Source organism: Andrographis paniculata, unplaced genomic scaffold (assembly GCF_009805555.1).
Source record: "Andrographis paniculata isolate CXL003 unplaced genomic scaffold, ASM980555v1 Contig60END, whole genome shotgun sequence".
NCBI classification, from domain to species: domain Eukaryota; kingdom Viridiplantae; phylum Streptophyta; class Magnoliopsida; order Lamiales; family Acanthaceae; genus Andrographis; species Andrographis paniculata.
Genome location: NW_026137596.1, coordinates 2,907,723 through 2,927,844, shown reverse-complemented (window position 1 = coordinate 2,927,844; position 20,122 = coordinate 2,907,723). Strand labels below are relative to the sequence as shown.

Below are 20,122 nucleotides of genomic sequence, written 5' to 3'. Positions count from 1 at the left end.
TATATGTGAATGATATATATTATAATATTATATATATATGGGTTTATATATGTAGAAAAATATATATATATTTTATTGGTCAATATATTTTATTAAATATATATTCAAAATATTACATATAAAAAAATACCATAACCCTTTGAAACGCAATCAAACGCAACCTATTGAATATTTGGTAGTTGGACTTGGAATTCTGTCTGTGCCATTATACACTAAACTCGTAATAATACATTAAAATATTAAGAAAGTGAAATTCCATTTATGCCCTTATCACTTGCTGATATAAAAATGTTTTCAATTGGTCGCTGTAACTTCTAGAACCGCAGGTTCCCAATCCTCCATTATTTCCTCGCTTTCGGCGCTCTCTTCTCAGGGTTATCCGCCGCGATCTCTGCTGAATTCTGTTCAGATCGTTTCTACTCGGTAGTTTCTGTTCGATTTAATGCTGATCTTTTATTAATCTGTTGTTGCAGTCAGTAATTTTCGCTTGTAGATGAGCTGGGGTTTCTGCTTTTTTGTTTTCCCTCGAATTTCGCGACTGTGTAGGATTTGTGCGTTTTTAAGCATTTTTGCTGTTTGAAATCTGAGTAAGATATTTTCTGTTGAAAACCTTTGTTAATAAATCTGCTGCTGAGGTCAGTATTCCATCATCTGGTAAATCGTGTTGGAATCGATTATGTTCGGTGGTTTTTGTGTGAATCGGTTTTAATTATGTAGATTAATCGGTTGCTGCTATCTGTAATTTCGATCTGTATGTGTGCTGAGGGATGACTTCCTCTCGACTTGCACCGAGGATTGATGTCCTTGAATGATTATTGTGGCTCTTATTGTTAGAACTTCGAAGAAGTTAATTAGCTGTTGAAACGTCTCTCAGCTAGGTACTGTATTGGAGATTGGTTTACTTCGATTGAATGTATTGCTTGGTCAAACTAGTAAAAAAGAATGTAGTTACATGAAAATTACTGCGTCAAACATATGACAGGGGGCAAATTTCTGGTAGTCTTTGACTAACATTAGGTGTAGTGATAATTTTGATACTTTTTTGTTTGTCCTAATTTTTGTCTGGATTAACTGTTCGTAGACAGTTAGAGCTGATCAAGTTATCTAATTTAAAATTGAAGTTTATCCAGATGAATAATACTGTGGTAAATCTGTGTTAGCTTGAAATGAGATCTGGATTCAGTTTATGTACAAGTGTTGATTTTATAGGGTAAATTATACCAGGCTCTCTTGTGTTTCAGTAAAAATGCATAAAATACTTTGTGCTACATTTATTACGTGAAACCCATCGTGTTAATGTAAAGTTTGCACGAAACACCCTTTTTGTCCAAAGCCGATGTTTGGTTCTAAATCAAGATCTAAATTACGACAAAGTGTTACACAAATAAAAACTTAAAATATTTTAAATAATTTTTTTTGAACAAAATAAATAAATAAATAATTGATCAATTTTTTTATTTGTGTAAAACTTGAGTAGATCTTTGTTTAGAATAAAAAATAAAAAAAGGAAGGTACTTCGTGCAAACTTTACATCTACACAAGGAGGTTTCACGCAAGGGTGTTTTGTTTATTTTTACTAAAAGACAAAGGAGTCTTATATATAATTTACCCTTTATATTGAAAACTCTAAAAAGCTGATTACATAGAGAGACTCATTTTGTAATTTTTTGCTAAGTTGTTTTTATTTCTATACTTGTTCAATTGTCTATTTATTGAGTCAAAATTTATTCAAATGATATTGAACTCAATGACTGCCCTGTCAGTTTACTCATAGAAATGACCAACTACATGCACAATTGGGTGCAGGACTGATGCAGGTACTGAAGATACAGCTATAAATTCCCCTGTCAGATATTCATATCATAAAAAAGAATGTCGAGCAACGGAAATACACACTGGTGCTATCAATGTGGCCAACCAGTTCGACCACGAGGTCATAATATGGTTTGCCCGTACTGCGATGGAGGCTTCATACAAGAGCTCCCTGAAGTTATGGGCATTCCTTCTGGCGGCGATGCTCCGAATTTTGGATTCACGGAACGTTACCATGATCCAAGATTCGGTATAATGGATGCATTTGCTTCTGTGATGAGGCAAAGAATGATGGGAAGGGATTCCAACTTTGACGTCCGAGCACGTCCTGGCATGATCCCAGAACGAACTGTGGGAATTGGTTCCAGACCCCCCGGCCCATTTTTGATACTCCATGGTGGTCAATCTCAAGCTGGCATCCCTGACTATGATCCATTCGATATCTTCTTCAATGGAGGGTCCGGGATGAGGCATAGGCGAGGTGATTTCAGCGAGTTCTTTATGGGACATGGGCTACAAGAAATAATCGAGCAGCTAAGCATGAACGATAGGCGGGGCCCGCCTCCAGCGCCGCGTTCTGCAATTGATGCTATGCCGACAATTAAAATTACCCAGCGCCATCTCAATACAGATGCCCACTGCCCCGTGTGTCAAGAAAAGTTTGAGCTCGGCTCAAAAGCAAGACAAATGCCGTGTGATCATATTTACCATTCGGACTGCATTGTTCCTTGGCTCGTTGAGCATAACTCTTGCCCTGTTTGCCGTGTCGAGTTACCTTCCCAGGTTTCTGGAAACTCCCGGCCTGTCTGGAATCAAAGGTCTGGGAATCCAAGCAGCAGCAACAATGCGAGGAGGGAATCGAGTAATTCTCAGAACTCGAGCCGATGGAATCCGTTCTCGTTCTTCTGGTCCTCCAGTTCTTCTAATCAAAACAACCGTGGAAGCAGCTCAGCGGCCTCGAATGAGGGACACAACAGGTCGAGATGGCCGTTTGACTATTGATCGGTATTCTTCCTTAAACCCCCTCGTTATTTATACGTGTTTGTGTTTGCGCGCTTACAGTGTCGGGTTTGTGGCTTTTGATCTGAATAACTAACTTCCTCTTAACACGAGTGAAAGTTATTTGATGATCTATAGTCTTTGTTAAGTTAAAAAAAACTTACATGTGGCGATGAGAATGAGAAATATCATCATTGTCCACCTAAGTGCATTCTATCGTCTACAGTGTATATAATTATTTTGGATCACTGCTCGTTGTTATTATGGAATTTGATGCTATTTTTCATTTGGTTCTATTCTATGCATGTTGGATGTGAAACAGCTAGCTGTGAGCCTATGGGAAATATTCCCATGCAAAAACTTTGTGATAAACACTTTAAAGGGTTTTTCTAAGTTATCGTGATTACATGTTACACAACTATTCAAATTTAAAATATTATTAAAAATTTCAACCTCAAAATCCAATTATCTTTAAACAACACTAGTATTGTTTTTTTTTTTTTTTTTTTTTGATAACATAGAACCTACAACTTTAGGTGGATTCTGGATAAATTTTTGATTGAACTTAATAATCTACAAATTAAATTCGACAAGAACTTAGGTAAACTATATATAGCATTGGAATTTAATTGAAATTTAAACCCATAACTTTACGTTAACAAGTCCAAACCAAAGTCCTGTTCATCCCATTGAGGATTGCATGACATGAAATATTCCCGAGAGATGATTGGATTGTAGGCTGATGATAATGAATTGGTGACTTTGATGAGAGGATTTATTTCTGACCATCATTCATCATCAAGGGTAGATTATCTGTGTTTTCATCTTTGCCTCTACACACATTATTGATCTATTATAAACGAGGGATGAAGAAGAAGTTGAAGTTAGTGGTTGGTGCATTGAAACTCAAAATCATGTAACACATTACTATATATACATATATATTTTTGGTTGGATTGGAAAAAAAAAAAAACTATATTCTAATTATTGGAGAAAGAGTAGTGTAGTGTAGTGTATTGCAGTGTGTACCTTTACTTACTACTACTACTGTTGCGCGCACTGCACCCTTTGAGCTCCTCCTCCTCCGCCGCGCATATCTTCATCCTCGTCGTAGGCCTCCTCCTGATACTGCGACTGCTTCCTCCTCATCTCCTCCTCGATGTTCACATCGTGCAGCGTCGTCTCCTCGCATTCATCCAGCTCCATGTCCGTCAGCTGCGACTGAGGCTTTGCCGGAAGTATATTCCCCAGGGCCTCAACTTGATCCGGACTTAGGGAATCGGGGAAATCCACGTTGAAATGAATGTACAGTTTGCCCTTCATGAACGGTCTCTGGTACACCGGCATTCCTTCGTCATTGATCGCCTTGTACGAGTCTGCGCCATTGATTTATTTATTTATCTCCGAAGTAATTCCGAAACATAGCAACTGGAAGATAAAGATGGATGTACAAACCGGGCTTCACTACTTCTCCGGGCTGTGATTTGACGAGAAGCAACCTCCCGTCTAAGTGCGTGATTATAAACTGGAAGCCACACAGGGCCTCCGTGAGCGACAGCCTGTGGTTGATGAAAAGATCTTCCGCCTTCCTCTTGAATTTCGGATGCTCCTTCTGCTGAAGCACGAATACGATGTCGCCAGTCACAGTATCGGGCTGCAATAAAAACAGAATTTATTATAGCCAAATGCATCGATCATCTTATACGTATATTGATAACAAGAAGTTCGTTGTATGTAGATGGTTCTTTTCACATATTTTTTATTCACGAAACAGTTTCTACTAAATGGGTGACGATGGAGAGATAGAACCACATGAACTCCTGCTCTGGTACTAACTAATTTACTTTAAATTCAATTACCCCAGCAATGATCAATGAAAAGATGGAGTTAGAGAACATACCGCCTCGTCGGCTTCGCCAGGAAATGTAATTTTCTGCCCGTTTTGCATGCCCTTCTCGACATGGACTTCTAGCACCTTTTTCTCCTGAACAACTTTCTCACCTTTGCATTGAGGGCATCGGTCTTTATCGTTGATGGTCTCTCCAGTTCCTTTGCATTCGTTGCAGGGATGCTGCATTTGCTGAATCATACCAGGGCCAAGCTGGCGTATCGTGACTTTCATCCCACTTCCTTGGCAGCCCGAGCACTTCATTGAAGCTCCAGATTTTGATCCCTTGCTGTCATGCGAAAAGCAAACAGACCCGAATCATTTAACACAAAACAATTATATTGCACATTACCATAACTAGAAAAGATTCATAAGCACTATTTCACTTCAGTTAAATTGTATTATTGATTATCCATCTTTTAGGTCCATTTATGTCAGGCCCTTAGGCCTCAAGTAGAATCCTATTGTTCATTAAATAAACAAGTGATTAGCCTATATACTCTCTAAATCCTTATCGATCAAACTAAGTTCATCAGGAATCCAAGAACCCACCCGCTACACTTTGAGCAAATCACATTGCGTGACAGAGAGAGCTTCTTCGTGGTCCCGAGATACAAATCCTCGAGAGAGACTTTGAGTGGGTGAACATCATCCTCTCCACGCCTTTGCCTTCGTCCCCTACTACTACCCCCACCTGATGGTTATCAAAACATTTTTAAGTTAAAACCAAAGCCCAAAAATCTTCACTACCAAAAAAATTGTCAGCAGTATCTGTATATCTGACTCACCAAATGGGCTCCCACCGAAGAAAGATGAAAAGATGTCAAATGGATCATGCATACCCCCGCCACCTCCCATTCCTTCCTTGAGTGCATCCTCTCCATATTGGTCGTAGATTTCACGTTTCCCGGGATCACTCAAAACCTCATAAGCATGAGCAAGCTCCTTGAACTGCAGCAACACAATCAAATTTTAATTGATGATATTGCATGCCCCAACATTTTGTTATAATGGCTGAAGCTCTAATAGTTGTTAATTCCCTACAGTTCTGAAATCCCACTTGAATTTTCAATTTGCATTTTCTCATTTCTAATATAAATATATATAATCATCAATATTGTTTGATCACTGTCGCCTATTCAGATTTTAAATTTATAAAAATTCACTTCAACAAAATTCTGAACCAAAACCTATTCATCATTTTTATCTACAATCTTCTTACTACTATGCATCAAATTTTATTTTCTTTTCATACATAATCAGTTATCCACTTTTCCGAAAGTAAGTTGAAAATACACGTCAATTTTCATATGATATTCAAACATCGTTTTAGCTCAACTACATACTGAAGCTGTACATTCATCACGCATTTAAAAAAAAAACAAGGACGTCCAAATATTCTCATAACATACATTTGCACATGTATTGTAGGCATCCGACAAGTATAATCGAATATCATATAAAAATGCAACACGAATTCCGCAATTGATTTCAAATATTACGTCACAGCACCAACGCCAAATAATCTCCAGCGAATAAACACAAATCAAACGGAAACAAAAATGGCTAATAACTCCAGAAATAAAGTGAAGAACAATACTATACCTTCTCAGGATCACCGCCCTTGTCAGGATGATTCTTAATCGCCGCCTTCTTGTACGCCTTCTTTAGATCGTCAGGCGACGCTGTTTTGGGCACTCCAAGAATCTCATAGTACCTACTGTTGTCGCTCTTCCTCGGCGCCCTCCCAAACATCTCGAATCGAATTCGCAAATGCCTAACTCAACTCGAATGGATCGAATTATAAGAGGACGTACGATTTCTGAATCGAAGCAGCAGAGATCCTACGGGAAGGGAGAACGATTGGGAAGAAAGGCTGTAACACTAGTCAGCAAGGAAACGGCTTTTTAGGTTTGGGTAAATATAAGATTGGATTCGACGGTGGAGATCGAAATAGCTTTAGATCTTAGCCGTTGATATGGTGGCGGTGATTGTGGGGATCGTTCAAATCCGACGGTGAGAATTTGGCTCTGGAGAGTTCCAGGGAAAAGTGGAGGCTGTCTCTATGTTCTCGTCCAAGCACGCTTTCTTTGACGAGGGTCAAATAAAATTGAATATTAATTGAAAAAATATGTACATTTCTACCGAGTTTTTGTTTTTGTTTTTTTAGGTTGTGGTGAATATTAGTCCTTTTTTTTTTTTTAGGTTATGTAATAAATTAAAAAGTAATATTAGTATTTTATTGGTTATAATAATTTTTACATTTTTGTTCTTTTATTTTATATGTACAATAATTGTACGTATAATTGTATATTTATAATTTAAAAAAAAATAAAAATATTTTAGTATTAGTCTATTAAATATTACTTTTTATAAAAGATGAAATAAATACTTTGAAGCGAAACAAACAGAGATGGTAAAAATATACTTTGAATTGAGATCGATAAAATATTTTTTAAGTAATTGTGGAGGTGGATTGATAGTAAATTCTGTCTAGGTTAGGCCAGTTGCAGCCAAACTGAATTATCAATTATTTTGTATATTATATTATATTTCGTACCAATATGTATATTTATTCTTAGTTGGATCATTTAACAAACGATTATTATGTGTCGAATGAATTTGCATTTTGATCGTAGATATGAGTTTATTGTGCTGTTTGAATTAATAGATTTTTTTTTTGGCCAACAATTATTTTTATTGTTGTTTTGAAAATTAAAATAATAGACTAGTACGTGTCAAAATAATTAAATTGGTTCATTGGATCCCCATGCGTAATTTGGACTACATGTTTCGTACATTTGTACACGTGTATGTAATGTAATTATAGAATAACAATGACGATGATATCCAATTTTTATTTTTTTGGCATTTACCAGAAAAAAATTAATAAATCGTGTTTGATAATAAATATCAGTGTTGTATTAATATTCTCATTAAAATATAAAAATTATATTAATAAGTCAAACAAAAGTAGTAAAATAAAATTTTAAATTCAGACCGAGGAAATAATATATTTGTTGAGCACAAATAAACGATGGGATCTTAAAAAGAGAGTACGAAAAGTAAGGAAAAGGCTTCATCGGGAGAAAGCAGAGATCGGGTGTAATAAGGTCGGATGCAGAAATCGGACGTGATAAGGTCGGGGACAGAGATCAGACATGATAAGGTCGGACAGGATAGGGTCGGGCACGGAGATCAGACATGATAAGGTCGGGCACTGAGATCGGACGTGATAAGGTCGGGCAAAACAGAAGTATCGGCAGACGCGGAGGTCTGTTAAAACGAAGGTCGGGCAAAGAAGAAGTATCGGTAGACGCGGAGGTCGGTCAAGACAAAGGTCGAACAAAAAAGAAGTATCGGCAGACGCGGAGGTTTGTCAAGAGGATAGTCTGTTGAACCAGTTGTCCATCTAAGGAGATAAGGCAAATAGAGTCGGTCGGTTGGTTCGCTGTCGGATGGTCCGTAGTCGGTTGGCCAGCGGTCGGACCAACTGAGGTCGGACGGAGGACGGCTGATACGGGAGTCGGTTGAAAGAGGAAGTCGGGCGAAGAAGGACGGCTGTACTGAGGTCGGTCGAAAAAGGAAGTCGGGCGAAGAAGGACGGATGATACGGAGGTCGGTCGAAATAGGAAGTCGGGCAAAGAAGGACGGCTGATACGGAGGTTGGTCGAAAAAATGTCTGTTAATTGGTCGCCTACTTAAGTAAACAGTAGTTCAGTTGCTTGGTTGGGGCGACCATTGAATCGTCTGGATGATTCATTGTTCAGCCAATTGGAGAAATCAGTCGCTTGATAGGTGGCCGATGAGTCGTTTGGTTTAGCGACCAGTCTAAGAAGCCAGAAGTTATTGCTGGACCGTTGAGTAGTCGGTCGGGACCAGCCGCCCATTTAAGGCGGTGAGGTTTTCAGAAGCGGTCGGCCGAGACATTTGAGTGTTGTAACTGGCGAGAGCAGTTGGTGAGTCGGTTAACACACGTGTCAACAGAGGAAGACCTGGTGGGCGGTTGACAACGGTTGCTGTAATCGACCAGACGGAGGTTCAAACCGTTTCTTTAAGGGGTTATTTAATGATTCGGGTATGTTCTGACAAAACATCTTCAATCAACATCAAATTTAAGAGAATTGCTTTTGGGGATCACCACTTTATTTTTCCAGTCTGTAGTTTTATTTTCCTATTTTATTCATGTATCCTATAGTGTTTAGAGATTTATAATCTCGACACTAATTATATCAAATTCGAAGATAATTTCCTATTTTCGGATTTTACTTTTTATTGTTGAAAAATTGCATCAACAATATTAAAAGTTAATTTAATAATTAAAATATCAAATTAATATTTATTTATATTATACTATATAATTATTTTAATTTAATATTTTTATTATTTAAAATTCAAATCTACAAAACAAAAGGCAAGAAAACAAAATAGTGTTGTTTTGATTTGGTCTCATAAATTTTGATTTGGGTTTCATATAAAAATAATACTCTTTCCCTCCCATTAAAAGGTTACTATTTTTCATTTTCGTTTGTCCCAAAGTTACTATTTACTAATTTAATAATTGTATTACCTGCATCACATGATAAATACCCTCTTAACTTACAATATATTACACAAATACTATTACTTTTATATTACACCATGAAGTATATAATATTTTATAATAGTAAAAATTGTAAAAATCAAAAATAAAAAATTTCAAAATTCAAATAAAAAAATTTTAAAGTTTGATAGCGAAAAAACACACATTTTATATTTGAAAAAATTTCCCATCTTCTGCTCGAAGGGTCATATTTAAAAAATATTTGGATAAATATTTTTTATACAAAAATATTCAAATATCACCCAAAAAAATAAATATATCGAAGCTGGACAAAGAGAGTACTATTATAAATAAACTTTATAATATGAATAAATTATGCTTTCTAAGTACCATATAATTTGTGCACCCGTTAATCATAATTATATATTTAATTATACTTTAAAATTTAAATATTTTTATTTTTAATTAAATTATTTTAATTTTAATTAATAATAATAATTATTAAATTATAATTATTTTTATTTTTAATTAGGAGACAAAATTTGATGGGACGACGAGTATTATTTTTAATAAAATATTAATCTCAAAATAGTTTATAAAATTAAAATAAGCACTAACTCTGTACCCGGAACGATATAAATATATTATTAGCTTAAAATAAATAAAAAGTGAAAGGAAGATAACGGCGTGTTAACGTCGTTAAGATTATCGTTAGATGGCATCATTATCGGCGATCCACATCCACACTGCCTGCCTGCCTTTCTCTTCTCCAACAACATTTATCACTTTCTCCTCCACTCTTCTCCGGCGTGGCATCCTCTCAAAATCCCCAATTTCGGAACCCTAATTTCCGCCATAGCCATGACCTCCGCCGCCTTTATCACAACCGTAACCCTCCTTATCTCCTTGCCCATCCTCCTCTTCTTCCTCCTCGCCCCGCGCCTCCTCCCTCCCCGCCAAATCGCCATCTCCCTCCCCGACGAGCTCGACGACCTCTCCATCTTCCACAAGGCGATTTCCATGGACGCCGCCAATTTCTCACGCACGCGTCCCTTCCCCCGCCTCCCCGTCGCCAAGTTTCGGCTCTCTTCCGCCATCCGCCGCCCCAAAATCGCCTTCATGTTCCTCACCAACTCGCCGCTGCATTTCGCCCCCCTGTGGGAGCGTTTCTTCTCCAATGCGACGCCGAATCACTACAATGTGTATGTCCACGCCGATCCTTCCGTCAGAATCCCGCCTCTCGACGGCGTTTTCAGAGGTAAAATCATCCCCTCGAGGAGGACTCAGAGATCTTCGCCCACGCTAATCTCTGCCGCGCGCAGACTTCTCGCCACTGCGATGCTCGACGATCCGGCGAACGCTTATTTTGCCCTAATTTCGCAGCACTGCATCCCGCTCCACTCCTTTTCCTATTTCCATAATTTTTTGTTCGATCTATCCAAATTAGCCAGGGGATTAGAGTTGCCTAGCTACATCGAGATTCTCGACAGCGAGCCGACTCTACCCGATCGGTACAACGCAAGAGGGGAGAACGTTATGGTCCCCGAAGTACAGTTCAATGAATTTCGGGTAGGTTCTCAGTTTTTCGTGCTCACACGAAAACATGCTTTAATGGTGATCAAGGACAGGAAGCTATGGCGGAAATTCAAGCTGCCATGTTTAAATGTAGAGTCATGTTATCCAGAGGAGCATTATTTCCCCACATTGCTATCTATGCAAGATCCGAAGAGTTGCAGTCATTATACACTGACAAGAGTGAATTGGACGGATATGGTAGATGGGCATCCGCACACTTATCACCCTCCTGAAGTGTCCCCTGAGCTGATTTACAGGCTTAGAGAATCGAATTCGAGTTACTCATACATGTTTGCCAGGAAATTCTCGCCTGATTGCTTGAAGCCATTAATGGAGATAGCGGATTCAGTTATTTTCAAGGATTGATTTCCGCCACTGCCACGGGTAAGTAGCTCTGAAAAACTTGTTCCTTTCTTTCTGTACATCATATGATTGTCTGCATTGAATGTGAGTTATTATTGGATTAGTTAAATTTGTTTGCACTTTTGGGATTGGTGAATGATCTCATCTCAGTGGTAAAAGGTTGAATCCTCTGATTTAATGTGGTGCCTAGTTGAAAAGGAAAAAAAATTCTTTTTTGGTGGATGGAAAAAGATGATTAATTAGTCTGATCAGTGGGATTATTTTAATACAAACATTATGAATGATTGAATGGTGGTGAGGATCCTTCTGGTGTAGGGTTACATGATCATGTTGATAATCAAATCCTTTCTGTTGAAAAAAATGTCTTGGCTATCTTTGGGCCATTAATGGTGACGGGGAGCATTATTTTGTTCCCAGAATTCATAAAGTGATGTTGCATTGAATGTGAACTACTCCTGTAATTTCTTGTTAATCAGACTGAATTTCTGTTGGGAGACATGTCACTTTGGTTTGATTTCAAGAAAAGTCAATTCTGTCACCCAGATGATTCTTGATTTGACATATTTTGTCATGTTGTTGTTGTTGTTGTTACAGAAGGGTAATAAAATAGCAGAGGGGTCTGTGAAAGAAAAGGGATCCAAGAGACAAAGATGTGGGGGATTCTTATGGGCATTGAAGTGGCTGTACAAAATAAATGCACTCTGCCCCAAAGTATCCCAACAATGGAGGTAAGTAAGCTAAGCAACTTTATTGAAATATATATATTTACATTTGAGTTGAAAAGTGGCAAAAAGTTTTCATGTAGTGAGTGAGGTTTTGGTTCAATGGTCATTGGAAAGATTGGTTAGGTCCTTAGAAAATGTGTATATATACATGTATGTAGGTATGTAGGTATGTATGTGATGGGGGAGAGAGAGAGAGAGAGAGAGAGAGAGAGAGAGAGAGAGAGAGTGGATGTTCATGTGAGTTTGAACAGTTCTTGTTCCAGGTTAAAGAGAAACCTTGCCAATGTTGTTGAAATGCATATGTTTATTGCAGTACTGGCCATTTATTGAAAATTTTAACAATTTAGGCTACAGTTGGATAAAAGTTTTGGAAAATTTTGGATATGGTTAAAAGTTGTGTATAGGATGCAAATATTTGATGTGAAATATTTTTAAAAAATTAATGTCTGATGAAAAGTGTCAAAATATGTGTTGTTGTGTGTATATTTATAATGTGATATGCAATTTTAACAATAAAAACGTAGCTCTGATGTTGACATTATATCATTTTCCATCAACATAACACGTAGTATTCAATGATTAGGCTGACTGTTTCTGGTGATATAATTTTATGTTATGTGTGTATCCACATATTATATTTTATTTTATTATAATTATAAAATATCGTGACAATAACTTTATAGGGAGTATTGTTTATTATTAGCTATGGAGCAATTCATTTAGGTCCCGTCCCATAAAATAAAATCACACGAATTAGGTTATCTTTAGATGATAAGTGGAGGGCTATGATTTGTCCACGCATATACATGTCATCGATGATTGAAGGGCAGTTGGGTGTCTTCATAATCAAAACCCTCAGTGGAACATATCACTAAACAAATCTAAAATAAACAAAATCAATCAATCGGATAAATACAGTAATAAATAATGTATAGGTGTAGGTAGGTAGGAAGGACTAGGACGTCTAACATTGACCACTCTACTTGGAAAAATTGAAGGGGCACTTTAATTTATTCCTTTCTTTTCTTTATATGGGAATTTTGTAATAAATAAAAATAATAATAAAATTAAGAGTTTGATGGAGCAATATATATATATATATATATATATAAAGTAATATTTGATTGTGATCTTTTAAAGTAATAAGAGCGTCCACGTTACATAATAAAAAATCATTTTAAATATTATTCATCTACAGTTACATTTTTTTAGAAAGAATATTGAATCAAATACTATTTTATTTTATCTAATACTAGTGCGATTAGTGCGTTGTACAATGTGTAAATTTTTATAAATTAATTTAAATAATTTAGTGATGAAAAATATTCCGTAGAATGATACAAATTTTTTCGGATCAATCAATTATTAAGCAAAATTTATAATAATGATGATTTTTTAAAGTAGTACTTATTAGAAGAAACTGATAGTATAAATATATAAAAATGTTCTACAAAAGTTTGAAAGTACTAATATCTAGCAATTTTCTGTCACTAAATTTAAAATAGAAAATGATTGGGTAAACAAATAATCTCTCAAAATTTCAAAACATTAATAAATTTATACTTATGTAATTTAGTAATTTCAGTAAGCAATCCTTACACTATGTAAACCAAATGGGACAATTATATGCTCATTTTCTTTCTTAGTACAGAGTAAACCCAAATTTACCAAAAAAAAAAAAAAAAGTGAGGACATAATTGGAGGGAAGCAGTAATTGATTTTCGATTCAACCCAATAATTTTCAAAATTTTCATAACAAATTAAACACATTTTCATTATTCACATTCAAATAAATATATATACACAGAGAAGCTCACCTCTTATAGAAGCCGTCCCCGTCGAGTTCTCCCAGCCCCGGTCCGGTCCGGCTCGAAATTTCCGGACCGGCCAAGTTCCTTCCCACGGATATATGCAATTCACATGAAACTGAACAACTATTACGTTAGCCTTAAAACCCTCGAAAAAACACACGACATAAGAACAAAGCTTACGAAACCTGGTGCAATGCAGTGCAGTGCAGCCATGGCTGAAACACTTGATGAGGTCAGCATTCAATGAGACAGTTTCTTGCATCATCTTATAATCCTAAAACTTATCATCCGGCGCGAACCCCCGCCGCAGCATTTCATCATGGATCTCAAAAGCCTTCTTCATACAATCTTTCGACACGTACCCGTCGATCATCGACCTGAACGTACCTCTATCGGGCTGCACGCCGCGATCGATCATCTTCGAGTACACGCAACGAGCTTCTCGCATCCTCCCGTCCCGACAAAATCGATCCAACACAACATTGTACGTTATCACATCCGGTTCGATCCCGTCATTCTCCATCTCATCCACCAGATCAAAGAATCCTTTGTCGTCTATATTCGCGTACCCGTGAATAAGTGTGTTGTAAGTGACGCGATCCGGGGACGCGCCTCTCGATTTCATCGTCTCGAGAAACCCGCGAGCCTTCCCGGGATCGCCTCGCCTGCAGTAGCCCTTGACGAGCATGTTGCATATCGTAACGTTCGATTCGATACCTTTTCCAGCCATTTCGTTCCATAGATCAAACGCTTCAGACAAACGACCGCCGTTGCAGAATCCGTTTATCAGAGCGCCGTATGTGATGTAGTTCGGCTGTATACTTTTCGACATCATCTCAACCCTCAGCTCGAGAGCTCTTTCCATTTCACCCGCCTTGCATAACCCGTCGATTACGGCATTGTACGTTGCTATATCCGGGCTCAAATTCCTTTCGACCATCGTCTCGAACAAGTTCCACACTTTCGCCAAATTCCCGATCTTGCAATGCCCGTTGATCAGCGTCGTGTACGTGCAAAAATCGGGGAATACGCCCCTCTCCACCATCTCGTCCAAAAGCGTATCTGCCTCGCCGAGCATCTTTTCTTGACAAAAACCATTCAAAATCGCGTTATACGTCACCACATCCATTTGGCACCCGGATTCAACCATTTCGTCGCGCACCCTCAACGCATCCCGCAACGCGCCGTGCCTACAAAACCCGCCGATCAAAATAGTGTAAATAATTTTATCCGGCACCAAACCTTTCGACCGCATATCATTATAATACGACACCATCCTATCAAGATCGCCGGTTCTTGAAAAGAACCTGATAACCGAACTATAGCTAATCAAATCGAAACTAAGTCCCCGACGCGACATTTCGTTCAAAACACGCTCGACCTCCGCCACATCGCTCTTCCTACAACACTCGACTAACAAAATATTGTACGTCGACGTATTCGGCAACACCCCAACCCCGACCATATCACTCACAACCGTCTTCGCCCTCTCATACTCCCCGTTCTTACAAAAACCATTTACGATCGAATTATAAGTCAAATTACACGGCTCCAAATCCTTCCCCCGCATCACCTCCAAAACCTCGACTCCCTTCTCAACATCGCCTCCGCGGCAATAACCATTGATCAAAGTGTTGTACGTCACCACGTCGCCATAGACGCCTATCCCCTCCATCTCTGCTAAAAACGCCTTAGCCCTTTCGATATCTCCATCCTTACAGAATACATTCACCATAATGTTAAGTGTGTATGAATTCAAATCAGTTCTATCTCCCACCATTTCCTCAAACACTTCCCTCGCCAAATCGACCCATCCGATCCTACCCAGCCCTCCGAGAAGGCTATTACAAGCATTTATCGAAACAACAATGTTCCTCCATTTCAACAGCCTGAATGCCTCAACAGCCTCCCTGAACTTCCTAGCTTGAACATATGTTCTAATAAGCAATTCAAATGCATATGAATTTAATCCACATTTTGAATTAGAAGTACCTAACAATGCATCAATAATCTCAACCCTAGATGATCCGCTCCTCCTAATCATCCTCAGAATCGATGCCTGTGCATCGGAGATTCTCTTGCACCTCACCAACACATGCGCCGCGGCGCTCAATGACCACGAGGAATGCTTAAAATTAGGGCAATGTAAAGCAACTGAATCGATGAATCTCTCGGCGAGACGCAGATCATCGCGTGATTCGTAAAGAGTTTTTGCATAAATTTGTGGATTTAACTGCCTAAATAAATTAGGGTTTATTGACTGACCTCGCTTTAACGACCACAAAATCTTCTCCAGTAGAAATTGATCCGAGGAAAGTGTTGGCTCTCCGGTCGATTGATAGCCGACGACGGTTTGAGTGGAATACGTTCGAGTTCGGACGGTGAATCTATTGTAGCGAAACCATAACTTCGTTGCCGCCATTGATGAGGAAATAGGCAAACCTCACCCTGGACCAAGACCTTTATAATGACCAGTACCTCCTAATTCAAACCCAAATTTTTACCGACCCAACTATACTTGAACTCGAAACTCGTCATCCCGCTGGACACGTAGGCCGTGAGAGTTTGGGAATAAAATTCAATCAGCGTACGGTACAATACACACGGCCTGAAGAAGAAGAGAAGATATGAGATTCGCAGCAACAAAAGCGGCGGCGGCAGTGACAAAAACAGCAAGACTAGAAAAAACACAACCAAAAAAAAAGGGCGAACGGAAAGAATTTGGGAAGAAGAAGAAAGAGGAGAACCTGGTGCCACCGTCCGGGCTGCGGCGGCTGTGGTCGTGGATGTGTAAATGTATCTTTTGTCAAGGGGCAAATTGTATATTTATAATAATAATAATATTTTTATAATTAATTTTTTTTATATATTAATTATTATAAAAATAAAAAATAATATTAATAAAATAAAAATAAAAAATTATGAAAGATATAGTATTATTATTTTTTATATTTATATTTTAACTTTCATAATTTTTTATTATATAAATATTTAATTTAAATTATTTTATTATTAGTATATTAATTTATTATAATTTATTTTAATTCAGAATTTAATTTAATTACTTATTATATTTATTATTTTTGTATTATAATAATCTAATTAATTATATTTATATAATTATTTATAAAAAATAGATAATAAATATATTTAAATAAAATTTAAATGTAAAAGAAAATTATTAAAATAAATATATAAATATATATAAATTTACTGTTCAAACTGTAACTAACTATTTATTAACGGTAATCAAAATTGTTAAGAATTGTAATCCATCATTTGAACTGTATCGACAAATCTAACTGTAATATTTTAATTTTATAAATAGAATAATAAATAAAATTTAAAATATAATTAGATTAATTTGAGCTATTGAACAAACAAACTTTAGTACATGTTTGAGTTTAACCAAAAATATGTTATGGATACATCATTGATTTTGCTCATTTATAATTCAAACTAAAATAGTAGTTTAGGTTCAACTTATTGATGTTGGGGTGTCATGTTCGAATGCAAATCTAAGTCCATATATATCGTATATTTATTTTATTTATTTACAAATTAAATACTAACTTTTTTAAAACCAATACATTATAACCAAGTGCAGAAGACTCGTTCACCTTTTATTGTCGTTATAAATACCTGCTAACACTCACCTCACTTCCTCCGGCGCCGGAGCTCCACCGGCAATCCGCCTTTCATCTTGAGCTGAAGCGACAATATATACGGCGGTTCCGCCATCCTCACCGGACATCCACCGCCATCCACGGCGACAACCTCGAACTCAGACATTACTGCAGCAGCAACATACTTCATTTGTACATAAGCCATTTCCTTACCAAGGCACATCCTCGGGCCACAGTGGAACACCGGAAACTTGACATGATCGCACGGCCGGAAAACGCCATTTCCATCCAGCCATCTCTCCGGCCTAAACTCTCTACAGTCGGCACCCCACACTCGCTCCATTCTCCCCATTGCATAAGCAGAGTAATCAGCAAACCAACCTTTTCCGATGTACGTACCATCAGGTAAGGTAGTGCTGGACGCCGTTAGCCTCGAATTTATCGGCACCGGTGGGAAGAGCCGGAGAGATTCCGTCAATGCGGCGTGCAGGTAGTTCAAGTCCTTCATCTTGTCGAAGCTGAGAGTCCCGGGAGATGATGAGGATAGCTCGTTGTGGATCGCACGCTCGCAGTGAGGATGTCCCGATATTAGCCAGAAAAACCATGTGAGAGCTGTTGAAGTTGAATCTTTACCTGCAGTCGAGAGAAACAGAGTTTCGAAAGGATCGATCAAACATTGTTACAAAAATTGGAAAATCAAGAAAATGAAAAAGCGCCCCCAAATCAGATATTTTCACTAGCATTTTTCTTATGTAGTTTACTTCTAGACTTCAATTTGAACTTCACAACACAACAAATGTTCCAACTGCAACAAGTTCTTGGAGCAAGAAAAAACACTATAGGGTTTCACCATGGATCAAAATCAAACCTACAGTCATAAGTTTTTGAACATCATAGCCACACAAGAAGACAATCCGATATAAATTACCTATAGAAAACCTCATGCATATCCATTCGATTGATTCGACATACCTGCAAGAATGAAGCTGATTACTATATCTCTCAAGAATTTCCGTTGTTCATCTTCGTCGTGAAATTTAAGGGTTGACGACGAATTCATGAACCTCGACAGCAGATCCTGACTGCCCTCCTGGTTTTGCTCTTTCAACTGAATGATCCTCAAAGCATAGTCATTGATGATCTGTATAGCTTCCTTGAACTTCTTCTCACTTCCAATATTCAGTCTTCTTTTGATCCTCCACATTAACGGAAACGGATGCATTAGTCTATTCGAGCTTGTTTCCACAGCATAATCAAAAGCACGAACGAACAATGAGTTTGAGGAGGTCTTAATTTCCTCAGAATCAACAAGGCAAGCAGGGTCGACTCCAAATGCAACATTGCACATATTATCAAAGGTGAACCTCTGCAGAACATGTTGTAGATCGATCACTCGGCCACTGTCACAGATGGAAGACAAGTAAGGAATCAACCGGTTTGAGAGCTGAGACTCGACAATATCTGCGATGAAGCGTTTAAGAGACTTGGTGTTAAACTCATGGCTGGAAATCTTGCGTTGGGCCAGCCAGAGTTCACCATCCACATTGAATATACCATTTCCGAGGAGCTCATCGAGGCCAGATTTGAATCGAGTGCCTTTAATGTAGTTAGAGAAGCTGGAACAAAGGAGGTGCTCAATGTTTGCAGGGTCGGCTGTGCAAATGCCGTGAGAGAGGCCAAGGAAACCGTTAACTTGAATCGTGAGGGAGTCAGAGCTAGAAAGTAATTCACCTACCCAATCATGGAAGCGGTGGAGGTTTCTGAGGAAGCCTAGGAGGTTTCCAACTATAGGGTATGATTGTGGGCATCGATTTTGAAGGTGCCGAGTGCGAAAATAGGTTAGAACATAGAATGAGACGAAGGCTAATGCAAAAGAAATGGAGTACAAAGAAATTGGATTGATGTTCATCATTTAGCCTAATGTTTTGGTAATAGAAAGGGACACTAGACTGCTTGGAAACAAGGTTAAGAGAGGTAACAAAACAAATCAAATCTGCATCGACAAATTATTAGCCAAAAACATATAATCCTGTAAATGGTAAGAGATCAAATCTGCAGAAAAGGTAACCAACAAAGTACTTTAGAGTAAAAATGTAAGTCCTTCAAACACAACTGCTAATCTTCATGAATCCACATAGAACATCAAATTTGAAGTCCTAGCTATATCAAATTCAAGGATAGAGATATACTTTCTCAACACCAAAGGTTCCTCTCTCATGTTTAATCATTGGATAATAATTATGCACAAAAAGCACCAAAACAGATCAAACTATATAAACTTGGCAGCTACATATAACCACAGATTCAAATAAACAAACAGTTAAGCACGGAAGAATTGGTCATTGGATTAAATCTAAAGAAGACTCGAAAAACTCAATAGATTCCAGTAACAGTTCAAGCAAACAATGAGAAACTTGATTAACCTAACCAGCATTAAATCCCCAATACATATTTATCATTTCTAGAGATAAAACAATAAAAGGAAAAATACAGAAAGCCTTTATAACAATACATTTTGGTTTTGCTATTTTGTGGAATCAAAACAAAAAACTCGAAATTAGGCCTACAATCAGCAAAAAAATACCCAGCTAGTAAAGCATCGTCCTTCAAGCACTAATCTTTCTGTAGATCTCTTGATAAATTAAAGGAGTAGAGATCGGAGAGCAATGGATTCTCGAAGAATAATATATATCTCAATGCAAAACCAAAATAGCTTGAGGGTCGTTGTTAAGCGGCAGTTGTTACTGTGATTTTCCACTTTTGCCCCTCCAAAAGGTCTT

The 20,122-nt window shown here is 37.7% G+C and overlaps 5 protein-coding genes across 10 annotated transcripts; 2 read left to right on the top strand and 3 right to left on the bottom strand.

The window, feature by feature from the left end:
- Positions 1-309: 309 nt before the first annotated feature.
- Positions 310-3,059, top strand: LOC127259664 (probable E3 ubiquitin-protein ligase RHC1A). Its single transcript, XM_051287165.1, has 2 exons — positions 310-423; positions 1,807-3,059. Exon 2 carries the CDS (start codon positions 1,873-1,875, stop codon positions 2,812-2,814), a length of 942 nt encoding a protein of 313 aa, XP_051143122.1. The 5' UTR covers positions 310-423; positions 1,807-1,872; the 3' UTR covers positions 2,815-3,059.
- Positions 2,889-6,604, bottom strand: LOC127259662 (dnaJ protein homolog ANJ1-like). Of its 2 annotated transcripts, XM_051287163.1 has the most exons (7): positions 6,305-6,604; positions 5,488-5,650; positions 5,252-5,393; positions 4,712-4,988; positions 4,267-4,465; positions 3,841-4,187; positions 2,889-3,661 (listed from the first exon to the last, which is right to left on the bottom strand). In XM_051287163.1, the coding sequence occupies exons 1-6, from the start codon at positions 6,452-6,454 to the stop codon at positions 3,856-3,858; spliced, it is 1,263 nt and encodes a 420-aa protein (XP_051143120.1). In that variant the 5' UTR covers positions 6,455-6,604; the 3' UTR covers positions 2,889-3,661; positions 3,841-3,855. The 2 variants fall into 2 exon arrangements, with proteins under 2 accessions (XP_051143120.1, XP_051143119.1); XM_051287162.1 differs by lacking the exon at positions 2,889-3,661 and having other exon boundaries at positions 3,679-4,187.
- Positions 6,605-10,103: 3,499 nt separating this feature from the next.
- On the top strand, positions 10,104-11,183 carry LOC127259663 (glycosyltransferase BC10-like). Its single transcript, XM_051287164.1, has one exon. It carries the CDS (start codon positions 10,104-10,106, stop codon positions 11,181-11,183), a length of 1,080 nt encoding a protein of 359 aa, XP_051143121.1.
- Positions 11,131-16,527, bottom strand: LOC127259660 (pentatricopeptide repeat-containing protein At5g01110). Of its 4 annotated transcripts, none has more exons than XR_007840537.1 (2): positions 13,723-16,457; positions 11,131-11,253 (listed from the first exon to the last, which is right to left on the bottom strand). XR_007840537.1 is itself a non-coding variant. In XM_051287157.1 (2 exons), exon 2 carries the CDS (start codon positions 16,136-16,138, stop codon positions 13,991-13,993), a length of 2,148 nt encoding a protein of 715 aa, XP_051143114.1. In that variant the 5' UTR covers positions 16,139-16,324; positions 16,464-16,527; the 3' UTR covers positions 13,511-13,990. The 4 variants fall into 4 exon arrangements, 1 of the variants encoding a protein (XP_051143114.1); XR_007840538.1 differs by lacking the exon at positions 11,131-11,253 and adding an exon at positions 12,671-12,786; XR_007840536.1 differs by lacking the exon at positions 11,131-11,253 and having other exon boundaries at positions 13,511-13,831; positions 13,902-16,457.
- A 561-nt stretch (positions 16,528-17,088) lies between these two features.
- Positions 17,089-20,061, bottom strand: LOC127259661 (cytochrome P450 94A1-like). 2 transcript variants are annotated; one of them, XM_051287161.1, is made up of 3 exons: positions 19,927-20,061; positions 18,315-19,394; positions 17,089-17,975 (listed from the first exon to the last, which is right to left on the bottom strand). In XM_051287161.1, the coding sequence occupies exons 2-3, from the start codon at positions 19,252-19,254 to the stop codon at positions 17,374-17,376; spliced, it is 1,542 nt and encodes a 513-aa protein (XP_051143118.1). In that variant the 5' UTR covers positions 19,255-19,394; positions 19,927-20,061; the 3' UTR covers positions 17,089-17,373. The 2 variants fall into 2 exon arrangements, with proteins under 2 accessions (XP_051143118.1, XP_051143117.1); XM_051287160.1 differs by having other exon boundaries at positions 18,315-20,045.
- Positions 20,062-20,122: the final 61 nt, after the last annotated feature.

Coding starts and splice junctions, on each gene's coding strand:
- LOC127259661 (XM_051287161.1), bottom strand. CDS start 19,254: ATGATGAACATCAATCCAATTTCTTTGTACTCCATTTCTTTTGCATTA. Junction 17,976..18,314: donor AATCAGCTTCATTCTTGCAG/GTATGTCGAATC, acceptor TCTCGACTGCAG/GTAAAGATTCAACTTCAACA.
- LOC127259663 (XM_051287164.1), top strand. CDS start 10,104: ATGACCTCCGCCGCCTTTATCACAACCGTAACCCTCCTTATCTCCTTG.
- LOC127259662 (XM_051287163.1), bottom strand. CDS start 6,454: ATGTTTGGGAGGGCGCCGAGGAAGAGCGACAACAGTAGGTACTATGAG. Junction 5,394..5,487: donor CTTCGGTGGGAGCCCATTTG/GTGAGTCAGATA, acceptor GATAACCATCAG/GTGGGGGTAGTAGTAGGGGA. Junction 4,188..4,266: donor CGGAGAAGTAGTGAAGCCCG/GTTTGTACATCC, acceptor TCAATGGCGCAG/ACTCGTACAAGGCGATCAAT.
- LOC127259660 (XM_051287157.1), bottom strand. CDS start 16,138: ATGGCGGCAACGAAGTTATGGTTTCGCTACAATAGATTCACCGTCCGA.
- LOC127259664 (XM_051287165.1), top strand. CDS start 1,873: ATGTCGAGCAACGGAAATACACACTGGTGCTATCAATGTGGCCAACCA.